Source organism: Dreissena polymorpha, chromosome 2 (genome assembly GCF_020536995.1).
Source record: "Dreissena polymorpha isolate Duluth1 chromosome 2, UMN_Dpol_1.0, whole genome shotgun sequence".
Classification (NCBI taxonomy): domain Eukaryota; kingdom Metazoa; phylum Mollusca; class Bivalvia; order Myida; family Dreissenidae; genus Dreissena; species Dreissena polymorpha.
In genome coordinates this window covers 23,451,849-23,469,710 of record NC_068356.1, presented here as the reverse complement: position 1 = coordinate 23,469,710, position 17,862 = coordinate 23,451,849, and the positions used below count along the sequence as shown (strand labels likewise).

At 35.1% G+C, this 17,862-nt stretch overlaps 1 protein-coding gene across 1 annotated transcript in view; it reads right to left on the bottom strand.

Moving 5' to 3' along the window:
* Positions 1-17,862, bottom strand: part of LOC127866221 (uncharacterized) — a 194,771-nt gene that overhangs the window by 866 nt on the left and 176,043 nt on the right. The window contains exons 3-5 of the mRNA XM_052406651.1: positions 5,622-5,986; positions 4,090-4,155; positions 773-939 (exon numbers count right to left, since the gene is read on the bottom strand). Of these exons, the coding sequence (XP_052262611.1) occupies positions 5,631-5,986 (356 nt within the window). The 3' untranslated portion in view covers positions 773-939; positions 4,090-4,155; positions 5,622-5,630. The remainder of the gene's footprint in view (positions 1-772; positions 940-4,089; positions 4,156-5,621; positions 5,987-17,862) is intronic.

Here is a 17,862-nt window from a genome sequence, read left to right as displayed (position 1 = left end):
AAAGACAAATTAGCGCCCCGAGCCGATAGTGACGTACATATTTTCCTACAATAACCGAAGCATTCGTCTTTGTATTAGGATCGGAGATAGTGTTTGTGTGTTGTATGAATAGATATCGTTGCAGGAATTCAAATAAACCGTTAAACTAAGTTTAGATGCACATCGTACATGTATGGTATACATGCTGGCGAATTCGGCTGTACAGCTGTTTTCAATTTCAGAATTAAATATCTGGCTTATTTCACATTTTTCGACACATGTTCTTCTTAACTTTTATTTTAATTTATATTGAAATATATATATATAATAAGTTTTTTACACAGTTTATATAAATTCATAAATATTTGACAAAATCGTATATACCCGCTTTAAGCCCCATTTTCCCACAGCACGGCTCATTTATTTTTGTTTGCCAGTTCTGTCCTGCATAACAACACAAACATTATGGAAAATGTAATGTTTTCTAATGGTACTTATTCAATTAAACACTTAGCTTTTAAAATGCCCCAAAGGTGTTTTAGTTTAGATATATGTTTCAATAGACAAACATTTAAAAGTAAATCAACAAACAGTGGTAGACATAATTAGAAGGCAACTAAAGGGCGACAACTCACTGCTTGTGCAGATCTACAAATATATCCCTTGTTAGTGTCAGCTTCATAAACTTAATAGCAATAAGGGCAACAACTCATTGTTGGTGCAGATCAAAAGTTCTCTCCCTTGTTAATGTCAGCTAAATTAATTAAACAGTAACTTCAGGTAAACAACTCACTGCTGTTGCAGATCTTCAGTTCTCTCCCTTCCAAGTGTCAGTGAAAATGTCTTTCATGATGCGATCTTAAGACATGGAACGACCGCATCATACCCATCATACGCATCACTGGACTGTGATACGGCTGAGCCTTTTGTCAGACAGTCATCTTCTGTGCTGAGCAGTTGCTGTAATGTGGAGGAAACCAATATAAAATATGTTGGCCTAGTCAGCCTTTTGAACTACATATAGTACGTAAGTAAAACGCCAGCAAATGTTTTGGGTCAAATTAGCTAAATGCCCTTTATGACATCAATTAGGAATAATTACTGTAATTACTGTGATTATTAATGACATTTGCAAAATTCTTAGATTTTTTTTATATTTGGAAATAATGGGTTGTTTTCATTGCATAAAACTTAATTGCACAAACTCATCAAATTATTATTTTATATGCGTTTTTGCTAATTTGCAGTGTCAGTGCCAATTAGTCCGCAAGCGTATAAGCAATGCCTTGAATGTGTACTTTATACAGAAGGAAATAAATGGCTGTCCACATTTGCCTGGGAGTAAAATTCTGTTACAAACGTCTTTAAGTAAATTTGTGGATTTTTTATTTTGTAAAACAAAGGAATCTGTACTTGATTTTTTGTTATGTTTGTGAATTTAATTTGTGTATCGGTAAATCCATGAAATGAACATTTATTAATGACCAACAAATAAAAGCGATTTTAAAATTCATATATAACATTTTCTGCAAAAAGTGTTTGTAATGCTTTATTTTATTTATTTTTAATTTATATATATATATACATATATATTGTTTCTCAGTCAGGTGTATTCCTTAGTTTTAATACAATCTAAATAATAATTGCTCAATATTATAATTATGTAAAAAATTGCCATTCTACTAATCTGTGAACAAGTCCTAATACATGAATACAGTACAGCCAACGCGGCACAAACATAATCCGCGGCTACGCCACGGCCAGATTATTAGTACGTGGCGGCCGAATCGTGTGTTCACGCGGCGTATCGCCGTGGTACTCGGCATCGATCCTCGTAACGACTTTGAGTCTGTATAAACCTCGCGTTCTTTCGCGGAGTAAATCCGCCGCATACGTACGCGACAGATCGAGTGAAAAGAGATTCACCTACATGTACATACATGTATGTGTAGCGTAGAAATTAAGATTTACGCTAGTTTCATAATTATTATTTTCACGATTTAAAAAGCGAAATGGAACGTAATTTGCTTTAACAAATTATCCTTAAATTAATTACGCTCAACTGTAAATGTTTCGTTCGATTATCAAATTATCATTATTAAATTTGTACTCCGAAATGCACTTTGAATTTTAATGCTAATGTGACCTTTGGCAAATTCTAGCGTCAAATAAACAGTGCTAAAATATCCTTTGTTTCATAAAAAGTACACGAAAATTATGCAGACATGTAGAACATCGTTTGGAAAGTGTGGGTGTATTTTGTGTTGTATAAATACATGAACATCATGTCAGGCGTAAATCGTGTGTTCAGTGGAAAAAAAACCGCCCCGATTAGACGTTATTTCATCATCTCTTTAAATAGTAACAAATGCCAAAATGTTTTTGATAATTAAGGAAATATGGAGAATGTTTATGTAGTGGAATATACTGGATTATCGGGTAATTAGAAGCGATATTAACTGTATAATATGAACAAAATAAAATGTGTTTATATACGCTGTATATTCAAACAATAGTTATAATAAGCTCATAATTAACGAAACAACAAATACGTCTTCACCGTCTTGATTATTGATTTGGCTTCAAACTGCTAATTTTCTCAGCTTAAATATAATAACAAAATCAACATGCAATTAATTTATAAATCCACCATATGCTGGAGCCTTGACCACTTGTATGTGCGAAAACATAATTTCGCGACCTTGTTTATGTGTGAAATACATACACTACGGGCGGGAAACAAACTTAATTGGCCAGACACATTAACTATGCTTACATGTATATGCTAATACAATCCGCGCACAATAAATTTATTATGATTTTAATTATAATTATAATAATATTGTTTTTTCAAAATTTGTAAACTACATGTTACTAATAATTTTTTTAAATATTTTTATTTCATGATGCGCATCGACTCGGCATCATGTCGCCGATCGCGGCATGCCTCGCATACTGATGCGGCTTCAACGACTGACGCGGCATCGACTCGTTACGCCTTGCCGCCGCGGATCACGAAATACGTTTGTTCCGCGTTGGCTGTACTGTAGGTTCTCTTCATACATTTTTTTATTGTACATGCATTATTGCATTATTTTTCAAATAAATTTCGACTTAAGAACATGAGCCTTGTTCTGGGAAAATTGGGCTTAATTCATGTGCATATAGTGTCGTCCCATATAAGCCTGTGCTGTCCTCACAGGCTAACCTGAGACGACAATTATCGCCTAGATTTGATTTTTATTTAGAAGAAATTTCCTTTAAACAAAAATTCCTCAAAAGCGGAAAATATTGTCCCTGAATTAATTTGAATGCATTAAGCCCCCTTTTCACAGAACGATGCTTACTTTGAATCCCATTTTGAAATTATCTGTTACTCAGGTTTGGAAAGCTCCGATCTGAAGAAGGGTTTGCGTTATGGATCCTCAAATAAAATAAGTCATTTTACCTTTTGTGAAATCATATCAGTATTGTCCAATTCATCTTTATTATTCTTAATAGGGAGGTACACAGTCAAATCATTATTATTATTGGGACATTATTGTGTATTGATTGTAAGGCTTTACAGATCCACAAATTTAACACAAACACACTGACACAAATTCCTCATTTATTTGTCCAAACTGAGCAATCCACGCATTAACTACTGTGTCCACGAAAGTCTTTTCAACCAGGAAATTTCATGCAGACAAATATAAATGGTTTACAGTTTACAAACAATTAAAGAGGATAGTTTACCTTATGTAAATTCATACTGTTCTTTTCCACCTCATCTGTTTTGCATTCTTAATACATAGGAAATAAACAAGCATGCCTTTTCCTTGTATATCTATGGGTAAGTGAAACGGACCCATACAGATAGCGTTTTTCTTTTTTTAATAAGTGCCTTATGATTAATATATCTCAATTATATTTCAATTAAAACTAGAAAAGTATATTACTATCATACTATGATTTTATTTTTATAATTTGAAGTATTACAAAGAGTTATATTATATTAGTTTTGCTGAAATCAATGGAATTTTCACACAAAAAATGTCAAAATCCCAAAATTGCATTTTTTTCCCAAAGTGGCCAAGAAAAGGCCAACAATTAAAACGTCTATTTTACCTTCTGCGTACTCAGGCCATTCTTGTCCACCACATCCTCATCATTGTTGCCCTGACTCAGCAGCCACTGGAGAAGCAGAATAGATTGATGTATTTATTGTATTTATATTTAGGACTCACACATATTTATATAAATGTAATGAAAATCAATAACATATGTTCAACAGCATAAAATACGAGTCGACACATTAATAAATCTCACATTTGACAAGGTCTGTTTGTAAAACATGCATGCCCCCATATGGGCTGTCAGTTGCAGTGGCAGCCATCATGTGAATACATTTTTTGGCACTGTAACCTTTAACCTAGTGACCTGAAAATCAATAGAGGTCATCTGCAAGTCATAATCAATGTACCTATGAAAATTCATGATCCTAGGCATAGGCGTTCTTGAGTTATCATTCGGAAACCATTTTTCTAAGTTGAGTCACCGTGACCTTGACCTTTGACCTAATGACCTGAAAATCAATAGGTGTCATCTGTAAGTCATGATCAATGTACATATGATATTTCATGATCCAAGGCATAAGCGTTCTTGAGTTATCATCCAGAAACCATTTTACTATTTCGGGTCACCTTGACCTTTGACCTAGTGACCTGAAAATCTATAGGGTCATCTGCGAGTCATGATCAATGTACCTATGAAGTTTCATGATCCTAGGCATAAGCGTTCTTGAGTTATCATCCGGAAACCATTTAAATATTTCAAGTCACTGTGACCTTGACCTTTGACCTAGTGATCTGAAAGTCTTTAGTGGTCATCTGCGAATCATGATCAATGTACCTACAAAGTTTCATGATCCTACTGCGTAAGCGTTCTTCAGTTATCATCCGGAAACCATTTTTCTAAGTTGAGTCACCGTGACCTTGACCTCTGACCAAGTGACATGAAATAGGGGCCATCTGCAAGTCATGATCAATGTACCTATGACGTTTCATGATCCTAGACCTAAGCCTTCTTGAGTTATCATCCGGAAACCATCTGGTGGACGGACGGACGTACGGACATATGTGCACAACAATATACCCCCTCTTCTTCGAAAGGGTGCATAAAAAGTGTAACCTTTCTGTAAATATTGCGAAAAGTATCAATATATACTACTCGAAAGATTACTTAAACAATTTGATATTTTATAAATAAAAGTATTCATCCATTTACATTTCTTACATTGCATGGTATTTATAGAAATGAAAGTCTAAAAATAGCCCCGTTGCTATGTACATGTGCATCTATGTACAAATATTAAATTTTCATTTGAAATGCTTTGTTTTTTCATGCAAAGTTTACAAGAACTAAAATTTAGGACCATAATGACAAAAATGTTATGCAAACAACATAATATGCAAAAAATCTAATGTTCAAACAAAAACCCTCACAATGTGTAATCAGCTAAGAATATGTGTACATAAATTATTTGTATCTTTAACTACACACTAATGTTGTATTGTAACATCACACACTACTATGTTCGTATGCTAAACAACACATTGTCCTTGAAATACTAATCACTAATTACAACAACTAATACATACATGTACACACTATTCCACTCTGAACACCAGGATGGTGTCGTCCTTCAACAGTCCCACAATGATGGAGGATGTGGTGCTGCTGTAGCAGACTGACTCTGGCCCCCACACTCCATCCTCCTTAGTAGCCAGCGTAGCCAGCTTACTCTCTCCCTCCCAGCCCAACTGTTGTACAGTGTCGGAATGGTATCCACAGACCAGCACCTGGCCTGCAGGGGTCACATGTAGACCAGATGGGCCCTCTAGTGCTGGGTCTGTGTATGTAGCCAGGAGTGTGCCATCCCTGGCCAGGGTGAGAAGCTTGTGCTGCAGCCAGCCGCTGGTGATGTACAGCCTGTCTCCTGTGGGACTCACAGCACACTTGTCTACTGCAAAACAGAGTAACATCAAGATATTGAATTACTGTCAATGTTAAATAATCTTATTAAACGTACTGCAGTGATATTGTATGACGCATATGTTGCTATAAAGAGGCCTTTACACATCTAAAATATATGCATACATTTCAATGATTCAATAGTTAAGCGTGACAATAAACTTCAGTAGCAGAGCTATTGTGTTAACGTTTGACATGTTTAAATGCGACTGGTGAGTTAGATATGAATTGAAGCAAAACAATTACGTAGATGGAAACAATAATACATACAGAAACAATTGCACAGTTCAATCAACATGTATAAACCATGTTACTATGTGCAGCATAAATAGATTTTCCACACATGTATACATGTGATAACTATGTACTGAAATTAGTGAAATCGACCGTAGCAGACATAATTCATGTGCTGTGTTACAACGTTATTTCTGTTTTTCAAGTGTTTATAACAAGAAAAATAATATTCAAAACAACAGTTATTGACACTTTTCTAGCTAGTTAGATACAAAACCAATTTCAACAGCAAAATGTTAAAATAAACATACTACTATAATTACAATGAAATTAATACATACATTTGAACACTTCATAAAGAATACAACCACAAGAGTACCTATGTTATAAGGCGTTATGAAATTATTCAATTTAACAAACATATTGTACATGTACAATCATTTAAAAACCACAAAATTAAGACAGGGTCAGAAAGTGTCTCTCTCCCAGGAACACAGTTTCTATTTATAGACATGTCATGTAGTGACAGTCAAAATACTTCATTACTCATGTTTATAAATCAATATTAATTTCTGAATCTAATTGTTTTGGCTACATTGCACCGTAGCATTCAAAGGGCACATAATGAATTATAGAACAAATATTTTATAATACATCAGCGGGTTTTCTGCTATGACATCTGAATTTTATTTTATTTTCATCTCACAAAGTATATAACTATAATTTATATGATTTAAAAAAACACAAGATAAAGGCCTTATGGGTCATTATTTGTTGATAAAAAAAATAAATCCCAATTCGGTTCATTAAGTCGATAAAAATTTCCAAATTCGTCATTGTATGGATTTAAAACAAGAGCACAGCATAACAGGTGCCAACGCTCGGCTGCAAAAGCTTGTCAGATTTTTTTTTTAGAGGTCACAGTGACCTTGACCTTTGACCTAGTGACCCAACATTTGGTGTGGCATGTAGAACTCATCAAGGTTCATCTACATATGCAGCGATTTTCCTTGTCCAATTGGGAAAAGTACCCGTACCGGTCCAATTGGGAAAAATCAAGTCGTGAAAACCTCAAAATTGGGAAAAATCGAGTCGTGAAAACCTCAAATTGGGAAATTGGTGTATTTGATTTTTTGCTCCCAAATACTTTAAAATTGATAACCAAGTGTTTTCAAGCTGTCAATATTATATAAACCTAGGTTCAAGCTATAGAGCTGCAAAGGGAAACTAACTAAATGTTGCTTAAAAAAAAAATTTTTTTTTTTTTTTTTTTTTTTTTTTTTTTACCTTAAATTGGGAATTTAAGGACAGCAATTGGGAAATTTGTATTTTTTTCGTAATTGGGAAAGTGCCGTTTACCGGTACTTTATAAAGAAGGAGGAAAATCGCTGAATTATGAAGTTTTAAAGTTGTAGGTAACAGCACTTTGATTTTAGAGCCTATATTAAAGTTTATATTAAAGGTCACAGTGACCTTTGACCTAGTGACCCAAAAATGGGTGTGGCATGTAGAAATCATCAAGGTGCATGTACATTTGAAGTTTCAAAGTTGCAGGTGGAAGCACTTTGATTTAAGAGCGAATGTTAAGGTTTATGTTGAAGTTTTATATTAGAGGTCACAGTGACCTTGACCTTTGACCTAGTGACCCCAAAATGGGTGTGGCGTGTAGAACTCATCAAGATGCATCTACATATGAAGTTTCAAAGTTGTAGGTGGAAGCACTTTGATTTTAGAGCCTATGTTAAAGTTTTATATAAGAGGTCACAATGAACTTGACCTTTGACCTAGTGACCCAAAAATGGGTGTGGCGTGTAGAACTCATCAAGGTGCATCTACGTATGAAGTTTCAAAGTTGTAGGTGGAAGCACTTTGATTTTAGAGCCAATGTTAAAGTTTTAGCACGACGCCTACGAAGGACGATGAGTTGGTTATGACAATACCTCGGGTTTTCTCTAAAAACAACCGAGCTAATAACAAAATTTGACTAGACTCCTTTTCCCACAACGGCTAGACAAATCCCTGTACATAATACAAATGTTATCAGGATGGATTCACCATGATTCTTACCTGTATATTTTAATGACCTATCTTCATAGAGTCTACAGATCAGTTTGCCACTCAGTGTGTATTTGTACAGTTCTTGACCAGAGGTGACAAAAAGGTCTCCTTGGTGATGGCCAATACCTCTACATTCATGTTGTAACTGAAACTTTCTGCCAGAAACAAGCTTTCCCTGGTTGACAGTGATAAACTGGACCTCATGTATGTTGCCATTATTCACAGCCACTGCAACCTCACTGGGTGTGATCAAACAAATGTCAAATGGCCTAGCATTCACATCCCAGTGACTCACCACCTGGTACTGCTGGTTCAGCAGCTTGACTTTATTATTATTGTAGTCTGCAACCAGGACCTGCCCATCTGGGAGAGCACATACAGCTGGGATCCAGCATGTTTTTGAATCACTTGTTATTCTCGCATTGTGCTCAGACTTTCCCTGGACCTTAAACACCTTGCCTGACTTTCCAAGCAGAGTCAATGCCTGCTGTATGATATGTTTACATTTTATGCTGGCTATAAGACAGAGCTCCTTATTATCTCCAATTTTCTGAACGATTTCAAGTAATTGTAACAAGTCACTGTGAAGACTGGTGCATTTATGAATAAAACTTGTAACTGACCCTTTAATGCTTATAACTTCATCTTTCATCTTATTTAGTTCCTTCAAAGTAATATTGTCAAATTCATTCAAGATAGAAAGAACACTCCTACACATGTCATCTTTTAAATATTGCTCAATTTTTCCCGATGTGCCCACACAATTATAACCACACGTATCCAAATTAGTGTTTACATTGCCACGCATTTGTTCGATCATATCTGCCCTATGTTCCTTGTATGTTTTCTGCAATGACTCAACGCTGGCCTCCTGACTGATCTGAAGGCTTTTGATTTCACCCAGAACAGTTTCGAGCTCAACTGACAGTCCCTGTAGGTCTGTGGGCTGCGTGTTTGTCAGCTCATTAATTGGAGTCACTTTACTGCACTGGCTGAAATGACCAAATAATACAATGTCATGAACATACCTAGGAATAAGTAAGCGATATTATGTAATACTTCAAACAAGTATACAGTTTAAAATAAAACAAACATGAAAAAAGAACTCTTTTCGTAGGCTTAATATGAGAGTATACAGATTTGCCCTTTTCCCTGTCCTTCCATCCGCGTGACTTTTCAGTCGTATATAACTCAACATGTATTCCTGCAACTTAACGAGTACAGTAAACAGGCATGTGAACTTGTGCACCTCTTTATTTTGATTCTGTTTTTTTCATTATGATTGTAGAAATAATTTAATCATTATAAAAAAATGAATTTTAAAATGTGTGTCTAGTGAACATTAAACAGTATTGCTACTAGATGACTGACACTTTGCATAAATATTTATCATAGTGTAATTTTGAGGACCTGCAAATTTTGGTATGCCTTTTTTCAACATACCCAGAGTTATGGCCACTGTTTAGTAAATAAATCACATATAAAATTGTGTTGTGATTTACTCAAAGAGTACAGCTGATAGTGGGATGAAATATTCTAAAAGTATTACCCACCATGTGAAATTTCTTTTAACATAGAAGAGTTATGTCCATTTAACCAAACAATCATATTTCTTTCAATAGTAAGAACACATTTTTAGTTGTTTACATTGTTTTCACTTTTAATATTGCAAACCTTGACCACACTATCCATTAAACACATGCAAGAAAAGATCATTGATGCTCTCCCACCCCACACAAAGCAGGCATGACTTATAATTAATATCTATTCTCAAACATTTTAAAATAAGCCAGCAATGAAAATCAATATAGTGTTCACAAACACCTGTCATAAGTGGATTCAAATTAAATGACTAAAAGATTTAATAATGGCAGTACTGTAATATATAGAGAGAATATTATGTGAGTTTTGGATAAAGATCAAGTTTATCATGCAAGGCATAGAACCATGGTAGCACGAGACTTGCCGAGTGCTACCATGGTTTGAGTCGAGCATGATAAACTTGATCTTTATCAAAAACACACATAAAATTCTTTGTATCCTATTATGTCCTCCCTTTTTCCATTAATAATAATAAAATATCGCATTTTTTACTATTTTATCTTCCTGTAGTTGACAAAAACATATTCTCCAATTTAAAAACAAGATGCGTTTGTGAAACACAATGTCCCCCTATATGACGTTTGACCTTGAAGGATGACCTTGACCCTTCACCGCTCAAAATGTGCAGCTCCATGAGATACACATGCATTTCAAATATAAAATTGCTAGCTTCAATATTGCAGAAGTGACATTACATGAACAATTTTGACCCATATATTCGACCTAGGATGACCTTGACCTTTCACCACTCAATATTGCAAAAGCATTAATAAAATAAGCGATTTGGGCCACATATATTTGACCTCTGACCTTGAAGGATGACCTTGACCTTTCACCACTCAAAATGTGCAGCTCCATGAGATACACATGCATGCCAAATATCAAGTTGCTATCTTGAATATTGAAATACTGCAAAAGTGTACATAAAATGAGCTATTTTGACCCATATATTTGACCTTTGACCTTGAAGGATGACCTTGACCTTTCACCACTCAAAATGTGCAGCTCCATGAGATACATATGCATGCCAAATATCAAGTTGCTATCTTCAATATTGCAAAAGTTATTGCATATGTTAAAGTTGGCGCAAACCAACCAACAGACCAACCAACAGACCAACCAACAGACCAACAGACAGGGCAAAAACAATATGTCCCCCACTACTAAAGTGGGGGACATAAAAACAACACAAATCTGATCGAAAAATAGTGATAATATAAAGCTAAAGTTTATACGATCGTTGTTATACTATCCATTTTCATCTGGTAATACCCTGGGTAAATGTAGCATGTCCAATATTCCTACAATGTTTTATCATAATCTGCTTCAACAATTGTTATAATGGGTAATACAGGTACTGAAACTGACTACTACACCTTTATAATTTCATGATATAAGCTTACGTGACCTTTGACCTATGGACCTTCACATGGATTTACATCTGAATCTTCCTCGATGTAAACATAAAACATGTTGCATGGATGTAAGTCAAAGCATTCGACCCTAGATATCATGTGGAAACAATTGGTCTACGGACCAACTGATAAAGGACAGATGCAAAGCAAAATAACCCCGCAAATCATTCTTACAGGAAGTCCTCTTTTTCTTAATAAAGTATAAACAATCTTAGACTAGCCTGTGATGAGTGGCTTATGACATGCAACCTGGTCTACTATCTTCCAATATGTTTTGTTGTTATTTTACCTATTGTGATTATTTTGCTATTGTTTTTGTCACAAGATCTATTCGTGGAAAAGAAGATGCCATTGTAAAATGTTTAAAAAAGGAGGCTCCAAGAGAAAGGTCTATTGTTTATTTATATGTGATATTGAAATGTCATAAAGTAGCAAGCCTAGAGTCAATGATTTTTTTAAATATTGGGCTATATGTGTAATATTTTCACCTTACTTTATCCTACACAAAATAAGAAAAACAACAATTTAAAAAAGAAATACTTTTTTCTCATTATTTGAAAAATAAATTGTTAAATGGCAGCAAAGCAAGAGCCAATCGCTGTTCATGAGCTATTATCACATTTAAATGTTAATTTCCCAATGTTAATGAATTCCAACTCACAAAACACGTTCATGATTATATAATAAATATTTTTTTACAGAAACGTGTACTTAATATTGAACAGAGTGGATTGCACATTTTTCACAAATATACACATACCAATGTCTAAAGTAAAAACAGTTGGAAAATAATATTCATATTCAAATGAATTATACCCAGAGGGGGCTATAATGTGGGGTGTGGTAATTTATTAGATGATGTTTTAAAAAAAAAATTGGGGGGGGGGGGTAGGGGTGAGAGGGGGGTATAATGAGGGGTGGGGTAATTTATTAGATGATGTTAAAACACTGTATTATGTGAATTGGGAATAAGACATCAAACTGGGAATGGACATCATTTTGATGATTTTCTCAAACAAAACTATTCATTTCATAATCTACATATATTTTTATAATATATTATCTATAATTTAAGCTTAATAAGAAATTTTCCATGACTTTTTCATTAACAGTGATTGAATTAGTATCATTTAAAGTGTATTTTTAAACTGCGCGGCATGGACACAGTTTCATTTCATGAGGATTTTTTTTTATTAATAAAAAAATCCAGTTTTGAAGTAAAATCAATTTAAATGATGCTATTATATATGCAAGTATATGTTTTAATTATAATTTGTAAAACTAGATAAATGCAACATATAAAACTGCATTTTATGCACTTTTGATAAAACACAATTTATTCCCTAATTGATGTCTCATTCCCAATTCACATAATACAGTGTTTAAAAAAAAAATAGGGGGGGGGATGAGGCGGGGGAAGGGATTCTGCGTAGGGGCGTGGGGAATTGTTTGGGTGGATTCCATTGTGGTATTTAGGTAAGTGTTTTTTTGTCAAAGTAATAATAAAATGTGATCATAAATAAAGAACTTATGGCAAATTAAGCAAAATTTTCAATTATCTAAGTGTAAAAGAGGCCATAATTATGTAAAAATGCTTGATACAGTGGTCTGCTCTTATTTATAGGTTGGGGTCATGTTGGTAAACAAGTATGCAACATATAAAAGCAATATGTCAAAGGATATAGGAAATATTTTGGGTAGTACGCAAACTTTAACATAGATTTAATAATATGCATATACTAAGTATAAAAGGGGCAATAATTATGTAAAATGCTTGATACAGTGGTCTGCTCTTGTTTATAAGTTGGGGTGATGTTACTTAACAAGTACGCAAAATATGAAAGCAATATGTCAAGGGACAATGAAAATAAATGGGGTAGTACGAAAACTTAAACATTTGCTGCATATTCTAAGTGGATAAGGGGCCATAATTATTACAAAATGCTTGATAGAGTTGTCTGCTCTTGTTTATAGATTGGGGTCATGATGGTAAACAAGTATGCAAAATATGAAAGCGATATGTCAAGGGACATTGAAAATATTCGGGGTAGTATGCAAACTTAAACATTTGCTGCATATTCTTAGTGGAAAAGGGGCCATAATTATGACAAAATGCTTGATAGAGTTGTCTGCTCTTGTTTATAGGTTGGGGTCATGATGGTTAACAAGTATGCCAAATATGAAAGCAATATGTCAAGGCACAATGAAAATATTTGGGGTAGTACAAAAACTTTAACATTTGCACGCTTACGTTAACGCAGATGCTAACGCTCACGCTGACGCCGGGGTGAGTAGGATAGCTCCACTATATATATTTTATATATTATAGTCGAGCTAAAAACAATCATGGAAAATATATGAACGCTTTTTTCATTGGCTTAAGACAGGGGTATATAGATTTGCACTCTTCCATCCATCGGCGTGACTTTTCTGTTGTATATAACTCAACACGTATTCCTGAATTTTACGAGTACAGTAACCAGGCATGGGAGCTTGCGCACCTCTATATTTTCGTTCTGTTTTTTTTTTCATTATCCCCACGCTTTTTGAAAAGCATGGGGATGTTGTGCTTATCTCTACTGTCCGCCTGTCCGTCCGTCTGTCTGTCCGTCCTGGCCAATATGTCCTCCTACACTATAAGCACTAGAACCTTGAAACTTACACACATGGTAGCTATGAGCATATGTGCGACCCTGCACTATTTGGAATTTTGATCTGACCCCTGGGTCAAAATTTATGGGGGTTTGGGCTGGTGGGTCAGAGATTTTAACTCATTATGTATGTTATTTAAAATTAACTTATTCATTTCTGCACCGTTTTACTTCAAATTGATACTGAACCTCCCTTTTGACAATACGGTCAATCTCAACTACAGTACAGCCAAAGCGGAACAAACGTATTTCGCGATCCGCGGCGGCAAGGTGAAACGAGTTGATGCTGCGTCAGTCGTTAAAGCCGCGTCAGTATGCGGCGGCAAGTCGGATTTCCCCGCGAAACTTCGCATCTGTCCGCCAAGGCATGCCGCGATCCGCGACATGATGCCGAGTCGATGCGCATCATGAAATAAAAAATCTTTTAAAAATTATTAGTTACATGAAGTTAACAAATTTTGAAAGAACAATTATAATAATAATTAAAATCATAATAAATTTATTGCGCGCGGATTGTATTAGCATATACATGTAAGCATAGTTAATGTGTCTGGCCAATTAAGTTTGTTTCCCGCCCCTAGTGTATGTATTTTACACATAAACAAGGTCACGTAATTATGTTTTCGCACATAAAAGTGGTCAAGGCTCCTGCATATGGTGGATTCATAAATTAATTGCATGTTGAATTTGCTATTATATTTAAGCTGAGAAAATTAGCAGCTTGAAGCCACATCAATAATCAAGACGGTGACGACGTATTTGTTGTTTTGTTAATTATCAGCTTATTATAACTATTGTTTGAATATGCGTATATAAACACATTTTATTTTGTTCATATTATATAGTTAATATCGCTACTAATTACCCTAATCCCATATATTCCAGTTTTGAAGCAAATGCTGGTAAATATTTACGATACACAAACATTCTCGATATTTCCTTAAGTATCAAATACATTTTGGCATTTTTTACTATTTATAGAGATGATGAAATAACGTCTAATCGGGGCGTTTTTTTTCCCCACTGAACACGCGATTTACGCCTGACGTGATGTTCATGTATTTATACAACACAAAATACACCCAAACTTTCCGAACGACGTTCTACATGTCTGCATAATTTTTTTGCGCGCTTTTTATTAAACAAGGGATATTTTAGCACTGTTTATTTGACGCTAGAATTTGCCAAATGTCGCGTTAGCAATAAAATTCGGAAGTGTGTTTCGGATTACAAATTTAATAATGATAATCGAACGAAACATTAACAGTTGCGCGTAAATTAATTCTACGCTACACATACATGTATGTACATGTAGGTGGATGTCTTTTCACTAGATCCGCCGCGTACGTATGTGGCGGATTTACTCCGCGAAAGTACGCGAGTTTAACTACAGACTCGGCGTCGTTGCGAAGATCGATGCCGAGTGCCACGGCGATACGCCGCATCAACACACGATTCGGCCGCCGCGTACTAATAATCTGGCCGTGGATTACGTTTGTGCCGCTTTGGCTGTACTGTATGCATGGCCCCATTAACAACCATAAGGCGCCCTGCCCACATAGGCCACAGCCACCCAAAATTGCCTTTTACTATTTCTTCATTTCTACACTGATTCACTTCTAATTGATACTGAACTTCTCTTATGATAATACGGTCAATCTCAACTATGCATGACAATAAGGTCAATCTCAACTATGCATGGCCCTATTACCAACCCTGAGGCGCCCCACCCACATAGGCCACACCCACCCAAAATTGCCTTTAACTATAACTTCTTCATTTCTACACCGGTTCACTTCTAATTGATACTGAACTTCTCTTATGTCAATACGGTCAATCTCAACTATGCATGGCCCAATTACCAACACTGGGGCACCCCTCCCAAGTAGGCCACACCCACACAAAATTGCCTTTTAATATAATTCAGTTTTTTTTCCCCACTTTTTGGGAAGATAGCCCATGGCTTTGGAATTGGGAATTTTATCGGCATTTTCATGAAATTGGGAAAATAAATTCATTAGCCTTTTTTTCCACACGAAAAGTCCACTGATTAGGGAAATACTATATTTGATATAACCCTTTATAATCATTCAAATTAAAAGAACAAAATCATATAATACTTTTTTAGATGTAATTGAATTAAAATTGAGATAAAATACACAGACTTCTTTCTAAAAAAAAAAAAAAAAAAAAAAAATTAATTTTTTTTTTGGGGGGGGGGGGGGGAAATTGGGAATTTTTTGCCACATTTTGGGAAAAAAGTATACTTTTTGGGTTTGGGAACAGAGCCGAATTTCGGCTATAAAATCGGGCCAAAAAAAACCCTGTAATTTCTTCATTTCTACACCAATTCACTTCTAATTGATACTGAACTATTCTTATGACAATACGGTCAATTTCAACTTTGCATAGCCCCATTACCAACCCTGGGGCGCCCCGCCCACATAGGCCACACCCACCCAAAATTGCCTTTTACTTTTACTTAACTTCTTCATTTCTACACCGATTCACTTCTAATTGATACTGAACTTCTCTTATGACAATATGGTCAATCTCAACTATGCATGGCCCCATTACCAACCCTGGGTGCCCCTGGGTCAAACATGAGGCGTGGGGATACGCGTCGGCCTCTGCCATGCCATTTCTAGTTATAATTGTAGCAATGTCTAATTTAAAAAATAATTACATTTTAAAATATGTGTCGATTGTAAAATAAACAGTATTGCTACTAGAGGACTGACAATTTACATCAATATTTATCGTCATGTAATTTTGCCCACATGCATGTCCCTTTAACCAAACAATCATATCTTTTTCAATTGTGATAAGCGTAACTTAAAAGGATTGATGATAGATGGATACATCTACAGTAACATATTAATCGTCAGGGAAACTCATGCAACTCTGTATGTTTGTTCGTAATTTTTTGACACTTTTGGGACAAATTTAGGATTGAAGAGGTATTCATGTACTAAGAAAACATATCTAGTTGTTTACATTGTTTTCACTTTTGATATTGTAAACCTTGACAACACTATGCGTAATAATGCAAGAAAAGTTCATTAATGTTCTTCCACCCCACAATACAGGCATGACTTCCAGATTTTTTTTTTATTAGCCAGCAATGGAAATCATATAAATTATTGTTTAATAAACCGGCTGGGACTGTTTTTTTGCAAGCACCTGTCTAAAATGTTTTAAAATTCAATCAGTGAATGCATTTAAATTATGGCAGTACTGTAATATAGCTGTACTGTGAATGCCTAATGTTCCTACATAGTTTCATCATAATTGAAAATCTGCTTTCAAGATTGTTATTATGTGTATCAAATGTTCAAAACCTGACTACTACATAATACCACTATAATTTCATGTTAAACGCTTCTGTGACCTTTGAACTATTGACCTCAAAATGGATTGGCCTCTTAATCTTCCTCGATGTAAACATAAAACATTTTGCATGGCTGTAGGTCAAAGCATTCACTAGATATTGTCTAGAAACAATTGGTCTACGGCCAAACCGACAAACGGACCAAAGGACAGATGTAAACCAAAATAACCCAGAATCTTAGAAGAGGTCCTCTATTTCTAAATAAAGTCTCAGTATAAAAAATCTAGCTTATGATGAGTGGCTTATGACATGCAACCTGGTCTACTATCTCACAATATGTTTTGTTGTTATTTAACCTATTGTGATTATTTTGCTTTTGTTGTTGTCACAAGATCTATTCGTGGACAAGAAAAGACGCCAATGTAAAATATTTTAAAGGAGAATCCAAGAGATTAGTCTACTGGAGAATCCAAGAGATTGGTCTACTGGAGAATCCAAGAGATTGGTCTACTGGAGAATCCAAGAGATTGGTCTACTGGAGAATCCAAGAGATTGGTCTACTGGAGAATCCAAGAGA